At 42.4% G+C, this 16,645-nt stretch overlaps 1 protein-coding gene across 13 annotated transcripts in view; it reads right to left on the bottom strand.

Moving 5' to 3' along the window:
* nrxn1a (neurexin 1a) overlaps window positions 1-16,645 on the bottom strand; it is a 56,414-nt gene that overhangs the window by 3,060 nt on the left and 36,709 nt on the right. For 7 of the 13 annotated variants that reach the window (XM_038735882.1, XM_038735884.1, XM_038735885.1 and 4 more), the window contains 9 exons: window positions 14,940-15,062; window positions 14,220-14,601; window positions 13,598-13,788; window positions 12,539-12,712; window positions 11,190-11,309; window positions 10,112-10,293; window positions 8,443-8,614; window positions 5,995-6,305; window positions 298-376 (listed from right to left, as the gene is read on the bottom strand). In XM_038735882.1, coding sequence (XP_038591810.1) covers window positions 298-376; window positions 5,995-6,305; window positions 8,443-8,614; window positions 10,112-10,293; window positions 11,190-11,309; window positions 12,539-12,712; window positions 13,598-13,788; window positions 14,220-14,601; window positions 14,940-15,062 — 1,734 coding nt within the window. Of the gene's footprint in view, window positions 1-297; window positions 377-5,994; window positions 6,306-7,413; window positions 7,504-8,442; window positions 8,615-10,111; window positions 10,294-11,189; window positions 11,310-12,538; window positions 12,713-13,597; window positions 13,789-14,219; window positions 14,602-14,939; window positions 15,063-16,645 lie in introns of all 13 variants that reach the window. The other 6 variants (XM_038735888.1, XM_038735877.1, XM_038735880.1 and 3 more) reach the window with 1 other exon arrangement.

The following is a 16,645-nucleotide window of genomic DNA, read 5'->3' as shown; positions in this document are numbered from 1 at the left end:
AAAACAGGGGGAAAAAAAGGGATATGAAAAGAAAGGTTGACTAAATAAACGGGAGTGGAGGGGGTGAAAGCAAAGTAAGGGATGGAGACATAGATTGGGGAGTGGATGGAGAGTGTTAGGTAATGCCGGGAGGCAGAAACCTAAGTGGAAATGAAAAATTCATTTTCGAGAAGGACAAAACAGTAGCAAAAAAAAAAAAAAAACCCGAGCGACAGTGAGTTTGTGAGGCCACAGAGAAAAAAAAGTAAAAAAGGCAGTGTGATGTGTGTTTTTTGGAAGGGGCGGGGATGGTCTCACCTGAACTGGGGTCACAGGGGTCAATGTCTTCATCATCGCTGGGACACTCAGCAGAAGCCACCAGCAGGTCGTCTGCCGACTATGGAGAGAGGATCAAGAAAAAAGGAACATTAGCTCAGATATCTAGACTCAAACTCATCATCCACAAAATCACCAACAGCCTGTGCTCCACACCCCTTCTCTTTATTTTGTAAGTGTGTGAACACACAGCGCCAATCCATCGCCCACCCGTTTTCTAGTTTGCCACAAACACTTTTGCCTGATACGGCCCCCGGCAATGGCAGGCGGCCAAAACTACAGTACCGAGGAGAGAAGAAGAAAGAAGGAGGGAGGAGAGAAACACTGAATCCTGTTTCAGTCCACAAGGGGACAACCAGTTATCATCTCCTAGTCTCTTGACCCTCTCCTTCTTTTTTCTCCTCTGGCCTTTCCATCTTCCACACCTCCCTGATTCCCTCTGTTCTGCTCTCTCCATCTGATATTGGCTAGTGCTCAAATGTGTTGAAGAAGGAGAGGATTAAAACCACATTTTGTCCCTCAGTTTTCATTAAATATTCTAGCTAAGCACTTGATGGTTCGTTTAAATCTCCTTTATTTAACACCGCTCCATAAGCACCTTGTCAATAATCCACTTACATTCAACCTCTAACATATATCAACCAACTAATATCTCAACAAGACCGCTCTTTCTCTGTGCCTCGATCCCTCTCTATGGAAAAGGAGCCCTTTTTCCTCTCCATCCTTGCTCCTCCTGTTGCCATGGCAACTCTAAGTTCAGGCTATTAAAAATGATGGGGTGTAAAAATAAAAAAAAAGGAGTGTGCACCCTCAGAGGGGTCCTGTGCATTGATTTGCCATCCTAGCCAGAGTGTGAGGAGGAGGGTGGGGGGGGGGGGGTGGGGGGGGGGTGTGGGGTGAGTGAAAGATGGATGGATAAAATGAATTTTTGGAGAAGGTGATTGGGGTGAAAGAGAGAGAAAAGAAGACTGATAGGAGGAGGCGGACTTCAAAGTGCTGCAGTCTTTACTTAACACTGTGTTAATGTGCTCCGCATATTCATGAACTACTGTTAAACATCGCCCGCCTTGACGCTTCGGCATGAGAGATATCAATGTGTGTGTTTTAACCACACTGGGCGCTCAGTGCCAGCACTAAATTAAAATTGGATCGTGATGCATTGCAGTAGATGTTAGTAACCCACAGAATAAAGGAGAGAGGAGAGAGCGGCATAGCTATAAAAGAGAAGAGCTCTAGAGGCAGATTACAACCAGATCAGAACAGAATCTGAACCAAATCAAAGTACTAAGTGGTTGATGATGTCTTAGCTGAATCCTACAGGCAGTATTTCAAACAGAAATTCATTTAGCGTTGTCTCTGTCCTTGGATTCTCTATTTCCTCGCCTCCCTCTCTTTGTAAGAACATAGATTACATAAGGTTTAAGAAGGAACCACTTAGTTTATTCATTTGAAAAAGCCTGCACTGGCCTCGTATGGTGTTGTCTTGGTCCTGACAAGTCTACTGTGGTTCAGTTTGGCCTGAAACATACATTAGGTTATTGATGCTTGACTCTGTCTCTTTACTCCACTGCCTTTCCAATCAGTTCTGCCCACTGGGCTGTCAAATGCTGCTAGGGTGAGCTTAGCCTGTGGAATCCAGCCAGTCAATAAACCTCTGTGCCTTTGCCAGGATCCAAATAGCACAAGAACCAATCAGCCAGTAGGAAACACATCACCCCTGACTGTCACCGATCAATGTCAAGCCACCATGCTCGATCGTTGATCCGAAGACACCTATGTACCCTCCACGGGAACCTGTTTTGAATCCTGATTTTAGCTAAAACAAAAGCAGACATTTAAATTAACCAAGGCCCCTCCTCCGATCTGTGACATCTCCCCATCAGCTGACCACCCCATTCAACTGGGAAGGTGACAATTGGACTATCGATCCACTTATCACAAGAGAGACAATGAACACGAGGAAAACTAGAGACATGCCAAAGACAACTTAAATGATGATAATAAACCACAGAAGTTTATAGAAGCAACCTCCGCCCCTCCAACCATCCTCCACCTCACCCTCCTTCTGTCACTCCCTCTTTGTCCCAATCTTTGTCCCAAGGTCTATCAAGAGAGCATGCTGACATAATGATGGACACAGATGCACAACAATAACAGGGGGTAAAAAGAGATACAGAAGGGAAGAAAAAGGAAGTGAGACAGCATGAAAAGATGGATATCTGCATGCTGAAAGATCTCTACCTGAGCAGCCGAACAGTGCCAACGGCCGTCCATGCCTCCCTGACTGCCTAGTTCACACATAGTAGCTGCACTCTGTCCTCACACACTCTTGCAGAAGATTCAACAGCTCGTTTGCTACTTTCACAACTGGATATCAAACACACTTGTACGTACACAAGCTCTATAAAAGCCAGATGTGCTCCATTGGTCTATTTCTATTTAGCCACATCTACACAGACACACAAGCGTACACCAAATCAAGCTGAAGTTGGCAGGATGGTGAATAGATCCTGACGAGAGAGGAGAGAAGCTAGCTCCACTACTGCAGATGGTGAGATAGACTCATACACCGCCTGCATTAACAGCCTATCACTGGAGCTCAACCACAGAGAGAGAGGGAGGGAGGGAGGGAGATAGGAGAGGAGGGGGGAGTGACGGGTAAATATGGAAAGATATGGAGGGAGAGAGAGCAAAGGAGAGTGAGAAGAAAGGAAAAGACAAAAGTGAGCGAGGGAGGAGGGAGAAAATATCTCCAGAAGATGGATAGCGAGCGGAAGAACGGCAAGAGGGAGAAAAAGATGTGAAAGATCTGAGAGCGAATAAGATAGCAAGGGAAAAAAACAGACAGGGAGGGAGGATGGGAACGAATGAGAGCTAGATGATCAGAGGGCTTGTGGAAGTGTCTGGGTCAGCTGATGCCTGATAGCCAATCGGGCGCTGCACTGAGCCTCAGGTTTCATCTATCATTCTTCCCATCAAACACAGGTACACACATACACATGAACGGAAAACACACACTTACACACACACTTACACACACACACACACACACACACACGTCCACAGACAGACACAAAACATCACAACCAAACTCAAGCTCTGTGACTCAGAGCAGCCTCTAGCATAAACACTCACACACTTACACAATCTCTCTCTCTCCCTCTCCTCTTCTCGCTGGTGCTCAGCTGTCATGCATTATTAATCCCTTCCACTTTTCAACATGCCAAAAAAAAATCAAAAAAATCAAAAAAAATCAATAAACTCTGGACGTCAGGAGGAAGCATATAACATATTCTTACTACACAGAGCACCGACGGTAGGAGTAAACCCGTGGGGCGACTTAGGCAGATCCACTTCAACAGCGCACCCAAACTTGGGCGTGTGCGTGAAATCGATAAATTGCTTGAATCCAAAGCACTTTTGGAAGACATCTCTCACGGCCCCTCCTCTGATGCAATGTGCTGCAATTCAGGCCTATTGTTCTCAATCCACCTGAGTGTTTGCGTGTGTGTATTCTGTATTCGTTTCCACACTGTATGTGTGCACTGGTTGAGGGCAGGTTGGTTGCCAGGCAACACTAGGCAGCCTCAATGGCGAGGCTGTAGATTCTTCTTAAACAAGACAAACACAGACACAAACACACACAGACACACACAAACACACACACACACACACACACACACACACACACACTGCAGCATGATGACTATAGTGGGCCTGACCTAGATCTCATACAGTGATATTGACTCCAGTGCACAACTCTGAATCCCATACTTGGCACTGACATCAGCATATCATAAGAGCAGGAATATTTAGTTTGATGCACATACACATAAACAGGGCGCAATAGAGAGGTGAAGTGTGAAAACAAGCCCCTGTGACAAGGCTGTCACTCTGCGGCGCAATCCATCCAGCTCTCATATTCATTATTGATGCCTGAGGCTTAGCTCACAGCTCTCAGCGTTCTATTATTTATGTCTGAAACAGCTGGCGGTTTATACACTGAGGAGCTATTCTCTATGGGAGTCTGGATGGGAGAGAGAAGGCAAGCAGCGGGTAGTGGGGCTCACTATCTCCATGGCAACTTGTATCATTGGGGGGAAGAGAAAAAATCTTTTTCAGTGCGGCAGGCGCAGTTTTATAACAGAAAAAGAACTGCAGCACACACAGACGCCCACAAAGAGCCTGAGAACATCTCAGTAATGATCTGAACAATAGAGCAAAAGAGTCTGTGTACCTGCTGAATGCATCCTCTGACATTAGCATTGACACTACGGTTGCATCCACTATAAATATACCTCAATAACACTTGTTTTGTAAACTATTGTAGTACCATTTGAATCAGTTTACTAGACGCATATAATGGAAAAGCTATTACAGCTTCCATTAACACAAACATTTCTCCTACAATATAGTGGGTAAGGACCACTTAGTTGAGTATTTGCAATCTAATCCATTCATGTGAAAGTGCTGTAGCAGAAAAATTATGCATGTCTTCTTCTTGATTATATATTTTTGGTGCTTTTTAAAAAAAGATATTTTATTTTCCTGTAAGCTTTGATATAGATGATGTTACAGAGCATAACAAAATACTGTTAGTCACTCAGAAAGAAGAAAAACAAGAAATATAGGTTACATTAATTTTACAGGAGCATAGTTTGGTTTGGTGTCAGATGAGACACTCTAGCATCTTATGACAACAATATGTAGACTTTTTAGATACTTGATGTTTCATAGATTGAGATTAAATCAGTGATTAAAGCATTATTTAGTTACTCTGCTCCAAAGAGCCGGAGCAAACTTACAGATGACGTAAGACTTGGTCTTTTAAGTTTAAACCTTTGATCTTTGATCATCCTGGTGGCCCAGAGGTTTAAAACACTGACCATTTTTTCTACCTACCATGTTTACCAGTATGCATGAAAATGCCAAAGCAAATTCCTTGTATGTGTAAACCTACTTGGCAATTAAAGCTGTTTCTGATTTTGATTTTGATCTCAACTTCCATGGTTGGATTCTGGGTGGGGACCTTTGATGCATGTCATCTTTGCTACCTCTTCATCCTCCGTTAGCTTTCCACTGCGTACTATCTAATAAAGGCTAAAATGCCTGGAAAAAAGACTTTCTAAAATATTTTATATTCTCCTCTGCCTTTGACCGAATGTCGAGCATTCATCATTATCTACATTGTGCTTAAACCCTGAACTATATATCTTATCTTTTTGATTTCTTATAAAATTATTTTCCATAATTCTGGTTAATGGTTTTAATGCATTCTGCTTTCTATGTTAATGCCTTGTGTAAAACACTTTGAATTGCCTTTGTGTACAAAATGTGCAGCTTAAATAAGCTTTCAGTGGAGTTTAAAACAATCCCACTCCTCTTGACATATTTTGCCATCCTCTAGTTTTTGATTAGTGTGCTTGCTAATCCTCTTACTGAGTTTGAAAAGAAACTTATCAAAGCAAATTAACACTTTTTTAATTACGCACTGTCACACCAAAGAATGGTGGCAGTGGGGCGACAAGACATATATGTACAAAATATCTAAGGATGTAGGAAGTAAAGGAAAGTCAGAAGTTAAAGCATTTTTGCATGACCACTACACAGCAGGGATTTTGTGAGTTTTCCATGCACAAGTGGCCACATAAAAACTTAAAGATGTGATTTTGCTCTGACCTGCTGTGTGGCACCCTGTTTCCTGTTGGTGGCCGTGGTGGTTGTGATGTCACTTATTGATGGGGCGGAGTCAGAACGGTTGCCTCCAGCTGCAGCGCTAGACTGCGGGGTGATGGAGGAGGATGGCATGTCGCCGACCAGTCGCGCGCTGCCTTCCACTCTGATGTGCGGGTGCCCCTCTGCGGCCATGTTGAGGATGCGGAGGCCGTTGTAGTAGAGGCCAGACAACTGGCCTTGGAACATACCTGTACCTCGCTCACCTCCACCTACACGCACGGTCGTCTGGCTGTTGAAGATGGTCAGCTGCCGACCTACATGGACACACATGCACGTACACACAAACGCGCACCAAACACACAAGAGGCACACCAGGAAGGAACATACAGACAGACACACGCAAATACAGTCACACACACATACATACCAGTGGTCACATACGTGCATACATACACACACAAGAGTGTTTGAGCGTTACACAATTCACCACCCCCAAGCCATGGTGAGAGGATGGGATAGATTAAGCATGGCAGAGAAAATTTCGAAGCCGTGGAAAAATCGTGGAGAGGGCTGAGACTGAGAGAGATAAGAGTGAGAGCAGAAAACAGAGAGGGGGCGGGGGGGGGGGGGGGGGGGGGGGGGGGTGACGAGTCTGAAAAGTCGAGGAGGAGGATGAAGAGGCAAAGAACAGAAGGAGGAGGAAGAGGCAGCAGATGAGAGAGTCAGAGGGCTCTGAGAAGACAGGGCTGACAGATGGTTGCTATGGTGATGGCTGTGCGGCACGACATTGTATTTGAAGGAGCAACAGACAGGCAGACAGAGAGACAGAGACCTATAGAACTGTTGTAACAGCCCTATCAAGCATGCACAGGTTATAAGCTCTAGCACTGCTCACTGTTAAAGGGACTAGAGGCTAATTTAAGGAGCTCTGCTGAAGTTTAGGAGGAAAACTTTTACATTTTTTCAAAAAGCATTGCTCTATTAGTGATTTCAAATTTACATAATTCTTACATGTCACAATACTTTGCATTTACTTTAATTTGATTACAAAATTGTTTTACAACATATGATCTTTAGTAAATGCTTTATTGTTTACAATTTGATAATAAACAAAAACTTATTTACCAGTCTTAATAAAGCATCTTTTATCAGTACTTCTTTTCTATTTTCTCATTTATTCACATTTAAATCTCTCCATCGTCCCTTTAACCTGATATTATCAGATACACACTAACAAGATATGTTCACAGGCACTACAGTTTACACAGTATTACACACTACAGCTGCCCAACTTTTAAATACTTAGTTATGGATTTAGATTTTTAGATGTTAGTTGATGGTGCACAATAAAGTATACTCATCTGTCTTCAAATTGTATTTTTTAAGCTCAAAGTTTTAAGGAATTTTAATCAGGGTTTTTACCTTTGTCGAGTAGCCATTCGTCAACTACTCGACCGAGCCGATAGGGGATTCGCTGTCTGGCGATGGCCAGGCGCTCGTTATCAATGTTGCCTTTAATTTAGAGATGAAAACACAGTAGTAATTACGCACATCCAAACGTGGTACAGGAGCTGGATACAAAAAGAACAGCAATGAAAAGAAAGTAATGGTCTGCTCATTGTTAGCATGTCACTGCGTTAAGGTAGGCTTGATGTGCTAAGAGAAGAGAAGCTGAATTCACTATGTTTCCAGTGAGCGGACTCTTACTCTCTGTTCATTGGGTTTAATTTAAAGAGACATTTCAGGGGTTAACATCTGCAAGAGCACAGGGAAATAATGTTACAGCTGCCACATACTGTCTATATGACTGTTTAGAGTTACATACAGGAAGAACCCTTACACACACCTCACAACAACTAGCATTTAGCATTTTATCTATCCGCTACCTAAAGCCTGGACCTCATTGTGTTAACGACTATCTAAGATTACCACTTTAAATATAAAAACCAACAAATATAAAAACAAAGACAAAATACACTTTTTTCTTTTTCTTATTTTTTCTCTCTAGTTAAACATTTAACTCAACATATGACATGTTTTTAAATTATTGTTTGTCCAAAAATGCACCAACTGTTATTATTTTCTTTTATGGTGAGAAAAACAACTGACACCTGAATTGAATATTTTCATAAATTACCTTTAACACTATTTAACAGGTCTAACATGACATAGCTGACTAATATACAAGCTATTGTAATAACTATCTCATTTTATGGTTTAAAAAGTCATATTTCATATCAGATCACACATATTTCATTTCAAACACAATAACAATAACACAGTAATTATATTTCTAAACCTCAGTGTTTGAATATAAACATTGATAGAAACACTGATTCATCAATCAGGACGTGGGTTGATTTGGACTAAGGTGGGGTTAGCTCTGTCCCAGGACAGGCAGTGCTGTGGTGGGTTGGTGGGTTGGGCTTATGTGGACGGGACAGGGCCTACCTGAGGGATAGCGCTCTATGACCGGCAGGTCGTCCAGTTGGAGGGTTGCATTGCCTCCGCTGCGGGTGAATCGAATTATGTGGTACTTCCCATCGTTGACAAACTTGGAGCTCTCCTCGATGTTGATGTCATCAGTGCCAACATTAAACACTACTCTAATGTTGCCTTTGTCCTAAGGAGGAGGAGATATATGAAAATGCGTTATGAGGAATGTAATTGTTTCAAAAAGGCAAGGATTTCTTTCATGTTTTTCATGCCCAAGTTTACTGTGCCTAATGCCTAAAATGTGTGTTGCCATGTGACTGCCTGGGTTAAAGGTAGGTTTCATATATGAAAAAAGTTATATAAAGCCTTTTGTGGCTCCAGAGGGAGCTGCGCTAAAAATTGCCCCAAGCGATGTCACTTTGTCAAGTTGGTTGGGGCTATGGCCTACAATTTTAAAAATGAAAGAAATCTGGAGGTGTGGAGTTAAAAATAAGTGAGCTTACCAGACCTCTGTAGCCTACTCCTTATATCTGCTTGAGGCTGGTGGCTTGAGGCTATGTTAGCCGCTACTAGCATAACACACCTGACTCTCAGACTCAAATATCTGAGACAATTGAGTTGCATTGTGGGTAATGTAGGCCCTGTATTTTGACTAAGAAGAAGAATGCATGAAATAAAAAAAAAAAATGTCTGTTTTTGCTGTATCGATTTTGACAGTGCTTTTGTTTAAAAAAACCTGTCCATTGTAAGTTCTTTGTTTTATAGGGGTGCAATGCTATATCAGGAGTACCCTTAACTTCTTTATGCTTCCATTTAAGGCCAGGTCCCTTGTGTAAAGACAACCATGGCTCTGTTCAAATACCCATGGCATGAAAGTGGTGAAGTGTTTAGCCTACTTGTGTGATGTTGTTTAGGCCAATAATTGGTTAATAAGGCAATCTTGTCACTTTCACAGTTACAAATCCAAATCCAAATAATGAACAAAATAGTCGGATCCACCATAGAGTATAAGATGACAAACAATCAAATCAAGAAAGGGAAGTATCTAGGCCTAATGTATAATGACCGGTGTTACACTGTGGAGACCTGTGGGATACCGCTCACTCTGAAGTGTTATCAAGGAAAGTGCGCATCAAGTGTCCGTTCAGTGTACTAGCATTTATTCAGACACGGGACTTTTCTTCTGATGGCACTTGAATGCACTGTATTTATTGGGACAGCCCCAATGAATTTCATGAAACTAAAGGTTAAATAAAATAAATAAATGAAGCATGTGTCAGTATATGAGTTAAATTAGGGGTGGCCAAACTATAGGTCAAGGGTCAATTTAATTATTGTTATTTAATTAAACTAGAATATGGCTTGAGTTTATTTCTTATTAATTTCATGTACATTGCATATCCTGTCTTTGCAATTCTTAGTTTGCACAAGAGGCATTGCCGATGATGCTTATCGATGAAAACATTTGAAAAGACGGAAAATGCAACTTAATGCCGAAAATTATAAAAATTTGCCGATTGACTTTTTATATTTTTATATATAAATATATATAAATAAATATTATATATTTATTTAATATTATATTTATTAATTCCTCAAGAAAAAGCAGTATGTAAAACAACCTAAATGGTTCATAAGTATGGAAAATCTGCCCTAGTGTTTGAGTGTAAGGGTGTGTACTTACTATCTGCAGCTGAAGGTAGTCTCCCAGGCCAGATGCGCTGTCCACCCGAAGCAGAATGGCGTGTTTCTGTTGGGTGCTGAACCCAAGGGCAAGCCGGTCTGCCCTGGTGCTGGGACGTTCATTAGGGGGCCACGTGTAAACCACCACGCCTCCGTCACGGCCAAAGATATAAGTGGTCCCAGCTGGCCCACACAGATAAAAAAAAATGTAATTGCAAGAATGTCTATATGCCATAAACAGTATTATCCATCATCAGAGGTTCTGTACTGTAGATGTCACCTAGGCCTATTTATTTATTTTTTGCTAAATGTTAAAATACACAAGGGGCATATTGAAAAACAATGCTGGCTCAAAACAAAATCTGTATTTTCTACCTCTCAACATTATGCAGGGGGCTGACTGCAATAACTGAGTCATACAAATAACAGCATAGAACAGTTTGACTCAACTGTAAGATGACTAAATAATCATCAAGTATCTTGCTTGTAAGGTTGCTGAGGATAATTTAGTGTCAAAAGATAGAAATGTAAAGAGGACATCATAACATGTTACAGAGAGAGACCCAATTAGAATAACCAAACTAGGCATTGAGCTGGTAGTGTTCTTGTCATCTCAGAATCAACAGATGACAGTGCCCTCCCGTGGTAGCTCTGATAAAATGCACACAAAAATGCTTAAATTCATTCATTCATTCAAGTGGTTCAGTGAAACCAAATCACCCACGTGCATCAGTTGTGGACCTGTAGTCCCACATCAGGGTTAAAGTTAGACTGGGTGTGTTTTCTAGGGTTTAGAGAAATTTAAGGTGATGAATGAGGTTTGACAGAGTATAGGACAAAGTACATTTGTACACATAGCCTCTAGAAAGACATGTTTAACCCTGATGTTCTATGATCTACATACCCAAACTAATCTACTGAGTATTCAGGGTACACACAAACTGTTCTAATAGACTTTACTTATATTTTTGGGATTTAAATATTGAAATGAGCTCATCCTATACTATATACACCATGAAAAACTGAAATGTTAATAATCTACCTAGGTCTGAGAGAGAAAATCTAAAGCAAAGACTCACCATCATTGCACAGTGGCCCAGCATACGAAGTCATGCTGCAGTCACAGGTGAAGCCCTCCCACTGCTGCAAACAAACACCCTGATTTGAGCAGGAGTCTTCTTGACATGTCGTGCTGGGACCTGCAGTGAGAGATGTGGTGGGGTGGGACGGTGCAAAAGTTAGGAGAAGATAAACGCACACACTTTTTTGATTTTGTCTGGAGCCCAGTGTGTTCACAACAGTTTGCCAGTACAGTATGGTTATTTTTAGACTTCATTTCATTGAAACATTTTGTATTTTGAAATGGTCGGGTAGACTATTGTGCTGCAATAGTGTTATGATTAGTAGTATTAGTCGAACAAAATTGTGGTGCTACGATATTGTGGATAGGCTCCCATTCTTTAGCTTTACGCCAACAGAAGAGGGTTGAAAGGCTGAAACTAAACTGGAATTTCTGTTACTAGGCGGGAAGAGCCAAATGTGGAGAGCATGCAGGTGGTGAGGCTAGATGAGCGGGGCAAGGGCAGGAGGAGGAGTTAAACATAAGAGGGCAGAGTTATGTTTAAAGGCCTTCATCTCAATACTCTTTCTTCAGCAGTCTGTCGCCATTCACTCCCTGCCTCGTGCTAAAACCACGCAGGAGGAGAATGTCAAAGCTCTTAGTTCTCCCTCATTGCACTTTTAACTCGAGGCGTGGAGGAAAGGGTGTGGAATGATTCACAAATGGAGTATTGAAGTTTAGGCTGGGAATCAGTAGGAGGGGTTAGAGAGCATGCTGCTAGGCAACCCGGGTGGTGGAGCTGTGGTCAACTCAAGTCAAGCGGTGGTGATGTCACTACTGTGATGAAGTCACTATGGTGGCTAGGAGAGGACAGGTCACCTCTGACCTTTGACTCTGGATCACTGGGATCCACACAACACTGGACACCACTGGGTAGTTTCAACACACGCATACACACACGCGCACACACACACGCGCGCACTCGCACACATATTTTCCCTCCCTCACACACGTGTCTCAAATGCTCACACAAAGCGATATACCTTGCAAGTCAGCTTTCATCAATGTAACTTTTGTCAGCCAAACAAAAAAGCAAACAAGCAAATTAAGTTAGATGGTTAGTCAATGCACACAGATGCCTGTGAACTACTGAAAGAGTGGAACAGAGAGAGAAAACACAGTGTGCAGAGAGACTGAGGAGGAGATGAGAAGAAAGAGAGTCAAATTTACATCTAATACGCCAAAAGCTGGGTTAGTGGGTTATCCTCATAACAGAGAGCATGAGTTAAATGGAAACTGAAAGAAAAAGTAGTAGGGACATGTAACCAGGACAGATCTGCTGCTGGTTTCTGTGTGTCTGCACCTCACCTTCACAGCCTCTCTCTACTTGTCCCACGGTTGCCAAGGCATCAGCCAAAAGGTCAGGGAGCCGGCCATTTAGATCAACTGTTGCTAGGCAACCCTGAAATCCCTCGCGGGAGTGGACCAGCTTGGGCAGTTCTCTGTACATCTCTTTGGAGATGCCCCCAATGTACAGATCACCTGATGAGGAGGAACACAATGAATGGCAGCTTCATTAACCAAACACAATGATGAACTGTATCAGTATCAGGGCTGCAAGTAATTATTTTCATTATTGATTGGTCGGGCCATTATTTCAGTTAATTGATTGTTTGTTGTTTAAAAAGGCTGAAAAATAGGTTGTTTTGTCCGACCAAAAACCCATATAAAAAACAGAAAAGTTGCAGATTTTATCATTTTTAAAGCTGTAACCAGTGAATATTTGGCTTTCTTTTTCATGAATTACAAACAAATAATCAGATTGTTGTCTATTAATATCTGTATGGTAAATATGAAGCTACCGCCAGGAGACAGAGTTAGCTTAGGCAGTCCCTCCAGGATTTTGCGATGTCGCAATCGCAACTCTTAACACAAATTCAACAAACGAATTAAGCGCAACTTGCAATTTTTACCGATCTCCACAACTTTTCTGCAAATTTGACCTTGCTGTTTCCCGCAAAACGTTGTAATACATCAGCTTGTCACCTCCTTGTTTACAAGACGCAGCAGACATGTGTGATACCGTCTCACATTTGCCAACAAAAAAAACATATCTTCTTTACCAAAGCGGGGGTAAACTGTTTTGCAAAATGTGCAGTATTGTGGTAAAACATAAAAGGAAATCGTCTACTGACAAACACTTTTCCACCGCAAAACATACGCGGAGAGCGGTAGAAAGGCATGGAGGACGTCAGACGAGACAAATCACTGTGATAAAGGTTTCTGCATCCTGGTCAACTGTAAGCACTGAATATGCATGGTTAGGGTTAGGGTTAAGACCCAACTATAATTCTAAAATTGTATTTATTATACTGACATGTAGCAATCTTCTCAGCTAACTCTCGTTAAGATCCTTTTTGTGCATACCCTTTAGGTCGAGGTTCTTGGCGCCCATGGTGGTCTGAGTGGTGACTTTGGTGTCAATCTTGACTGTATGAAGATTGTTCGTGTCTCGTGATATGTGCACATTGTGCCAGTGGTTGTCATTTAGAGGACTGTTAGAGTTGCCCTTGATCAGGTGTGCTCCATTGCCCAGATCAGAGATGTAGTGTAGGTAGCTAGAAAGGAAACAAGCACAGGAGAGAGGAGGGATTTAACAAAAATAAGGAGAGAAAAGGCAAATTTGTCATTTTCGTGATGAAGAACAAAGGGTCATACACTTAAGAGCATTATAATCCGTTTTGTAGAAATCTAATATAGAAAAAGAGCTGTTCAACTTTTTTCACTTTTTGCATTTTTCACATTTAATATTTTAGCCTTACACTCAAGAATTTCCTCTATGTTCAGCAAGGACAACGTTATCTGTAAATCCTAGTACAAATGGCAAAAGTGAACATGCATTTCTTTAAGACAGATATTGCCATAAACACATATTTAAACTGCATATGAATTAATGTACAATTTGGTTCTACATTTGCTATTTTAAATGTAATGTGGAGACATTGCAGTGACCCATGTAAAAACCTCACACTGTGCTTGTCCTGCTCACCCTTTAACCAGCTCTACCACTATGAAGTCATTGCCATCTCCCCGGTTGAAGAGAATAAGGCCATCGGGGGACGTTGTCTTGAATTGCATGAAGAGATGCATGGAGTAGTAGGCTTGAAGTGTGGGCAGCGTGACGAAACTGGAGCGTGAGCGGAATGTGACAGGGTCAGCCACGATGCTCTTATAGCCGATAACAGCATTGAGCTCACAGTAGTCGATGTCGCCGTTCTTGCACAGGTCAATGTATGGCATGCCGTTCAGCGTCAGACCCTGAAGGTGGCCAATGAAATTGGAGGGCACGGCAGGCATGAAGCGCTTCTCCGTCACAATACCCGTCTCCACATTGTGGAACTCCAACTGGGTGTGGTCGCCCGCCATCTGACCTGGTGGCGGGGGTAAACTTCAGAGGTGAGGGCTACAGAAAGTTGACTTTCAAGTGGAACTGTTATGTACTAAAACTAATATCATAACTAATGTAATTACAAATATAGTGGTGTACAGTTGTGATCACAATCATAATCCCGAATTATTAATTTCACATACGCACAGAGAATACAAAAAATAATCTAATTGGTCTTATAGAATTCAATAAACAAAATTGTATTATGATATAAAACATTTTCACACAGAACACAAGCAGATGTCTACACACAGGATCTGGGTCTAGAGTTAAGAGAGTGATTTTATGGTGAAAAACTAAAAGTAGTGCCGCTATGGTTACCTTCAACAGGCTGCAGGTCATCCACGGTGAGTTTCAGGCTCTTGCCACGCCGGACTACCCTCACTGTGTGCCACTCATTATCATTGAGGCCCGACCCCGCAAAGATGGTCTCTGGGCCTTTACCTACACATAGCCCAGAGCACCATTAACATAATGTACAGAGATGTGGAGAGAGAAAGATAGAAAGAAAGATCCAGAGACAGAGACAGAAAAGATAAGAAGAAGAAGAAGAAGAAGAAGAAGAAGAAGAGGAAGAAGCCAGGCAGGTTGAATTAAAATTGAAGGGGGTTTAATGGAGGGAAATAGCAGAGGGAAGGAGGAACCATACATATCCTGGCGAGACACCTTCGTGTCAACACACTCGCTCCACAGATAGACAGACAAGTCTCTTTGCAGCGAGACAGATGATGTGACACAGACAGACAGAAAAATTAACATAAATGAATGCCATGGGTGCCTAAGATGGAGACTGTGAGTCACAACAGGCCCACGCTGAGACAATCCATCTGTGGACAGATCACACCGCCATGATGACCACCCACTACCCACACATGCACAGATGGCACATTTGCACCCCCCTTGACACCTAAACTGCCCCACAACCCTCTCGCCCCCACATATAACATATATCCTGTGTCTACATGCAGGATCTTTATTTTACTTTTCCCATAAGAGCGCAATACTGCAGTTTGCCTCATGGTGGCACTAGACACACAGTGGAACGTCAGAGAGCTGTCCAAGGTGCTGATGTGCAGCAGAATGAAAGAAGCTGAGCTGTCCTCTCATGATGTCTCTGTCTCTGCACATCTACCAGCTCACATCTTCACATAGTTGACTGCACACATTTGACAGACAGTTCCCAAAACCTCAGTGTCCCCTTTCTTCTACTCACTTAAAGCACCCCACCAACCTTGAACAAAACACCCACCATCCCCCAACACACATACACACACTTCCCTTCTTCCTCCAAGCCCTGTTGGTTTGAGGAGTGTGAGCGAGTCTGCTTACAGTGACCTATAGGAAGTAATGATGGGGGAGGTGAGAAGTAAACCGACCCGAACGGATTCTGCTGTTGAAAATGTCAACTATGCCTACATCACTCATGGAGGCATGCAGGCACACACAGGCACACACAGACACACAGACACACACACACACACACACACACACACACACACACACACACACACACACACACACAGGTACAGAGGTAGTGGGACAGACATACAGGCATGCTGACACAAACATAATGAAACAAAAATGAGAAGTCAATCAAAATGAACATGGCAGCGTGAAAAGCGTGTGTGTATTTGCAAAGCTAAAAGAGTGTGTTGTGTGTTCAGAGAGGACACAGGGTTCCCCTGAGGAGACTCAGCTGTGCTCTGGGCATGAGCATCTCATCCTGTTACCATGGATCACTGCCTAACACTGAGTGAAGGAGAGAATATGTGTATGTATGTGTGAGTTCATGAGTGTGTGTTTTTTTTTCATGTGTAACCAAATACTCAAAGAATGTGCAGAGTGATGTGAGAGTGAGGCAGTGATCTGTGTCAACCTGGGAACAGGGAGAGGCACAAATACACACCAACAGACCGAGTCACACACACACATGCACAAACACCTATTTTGGGTCACTGCTAATAGTGCGTTCAGCAGCATGGTGAGCTTGGTTTAATGTTGAACTACTAGCGATCACTGTGGCGGTC

This window comes from Micropterus salmoides, unplaced genomic scaffold, assembly GCF_014851395.1.
Source record: "Micropterus salmoides isolate LMB-PRFRI ecotype aquatic unplaced genomic scaffold, ASM1485139v1 Ms_hic_scaffold_21, whole genome shotgun sequence".
Taxonomy (NCBI): Eukaryota; Metazoa; Chordata; class Actinopteri; order Centrarchiformes; family Centrarchidae; genus Micropterus; species Micropterus salmoides.
Note: the sequence above shows the minus strand (reverse complement) of the source record. Positions and strands in the feature narration are given on the sequence as shown.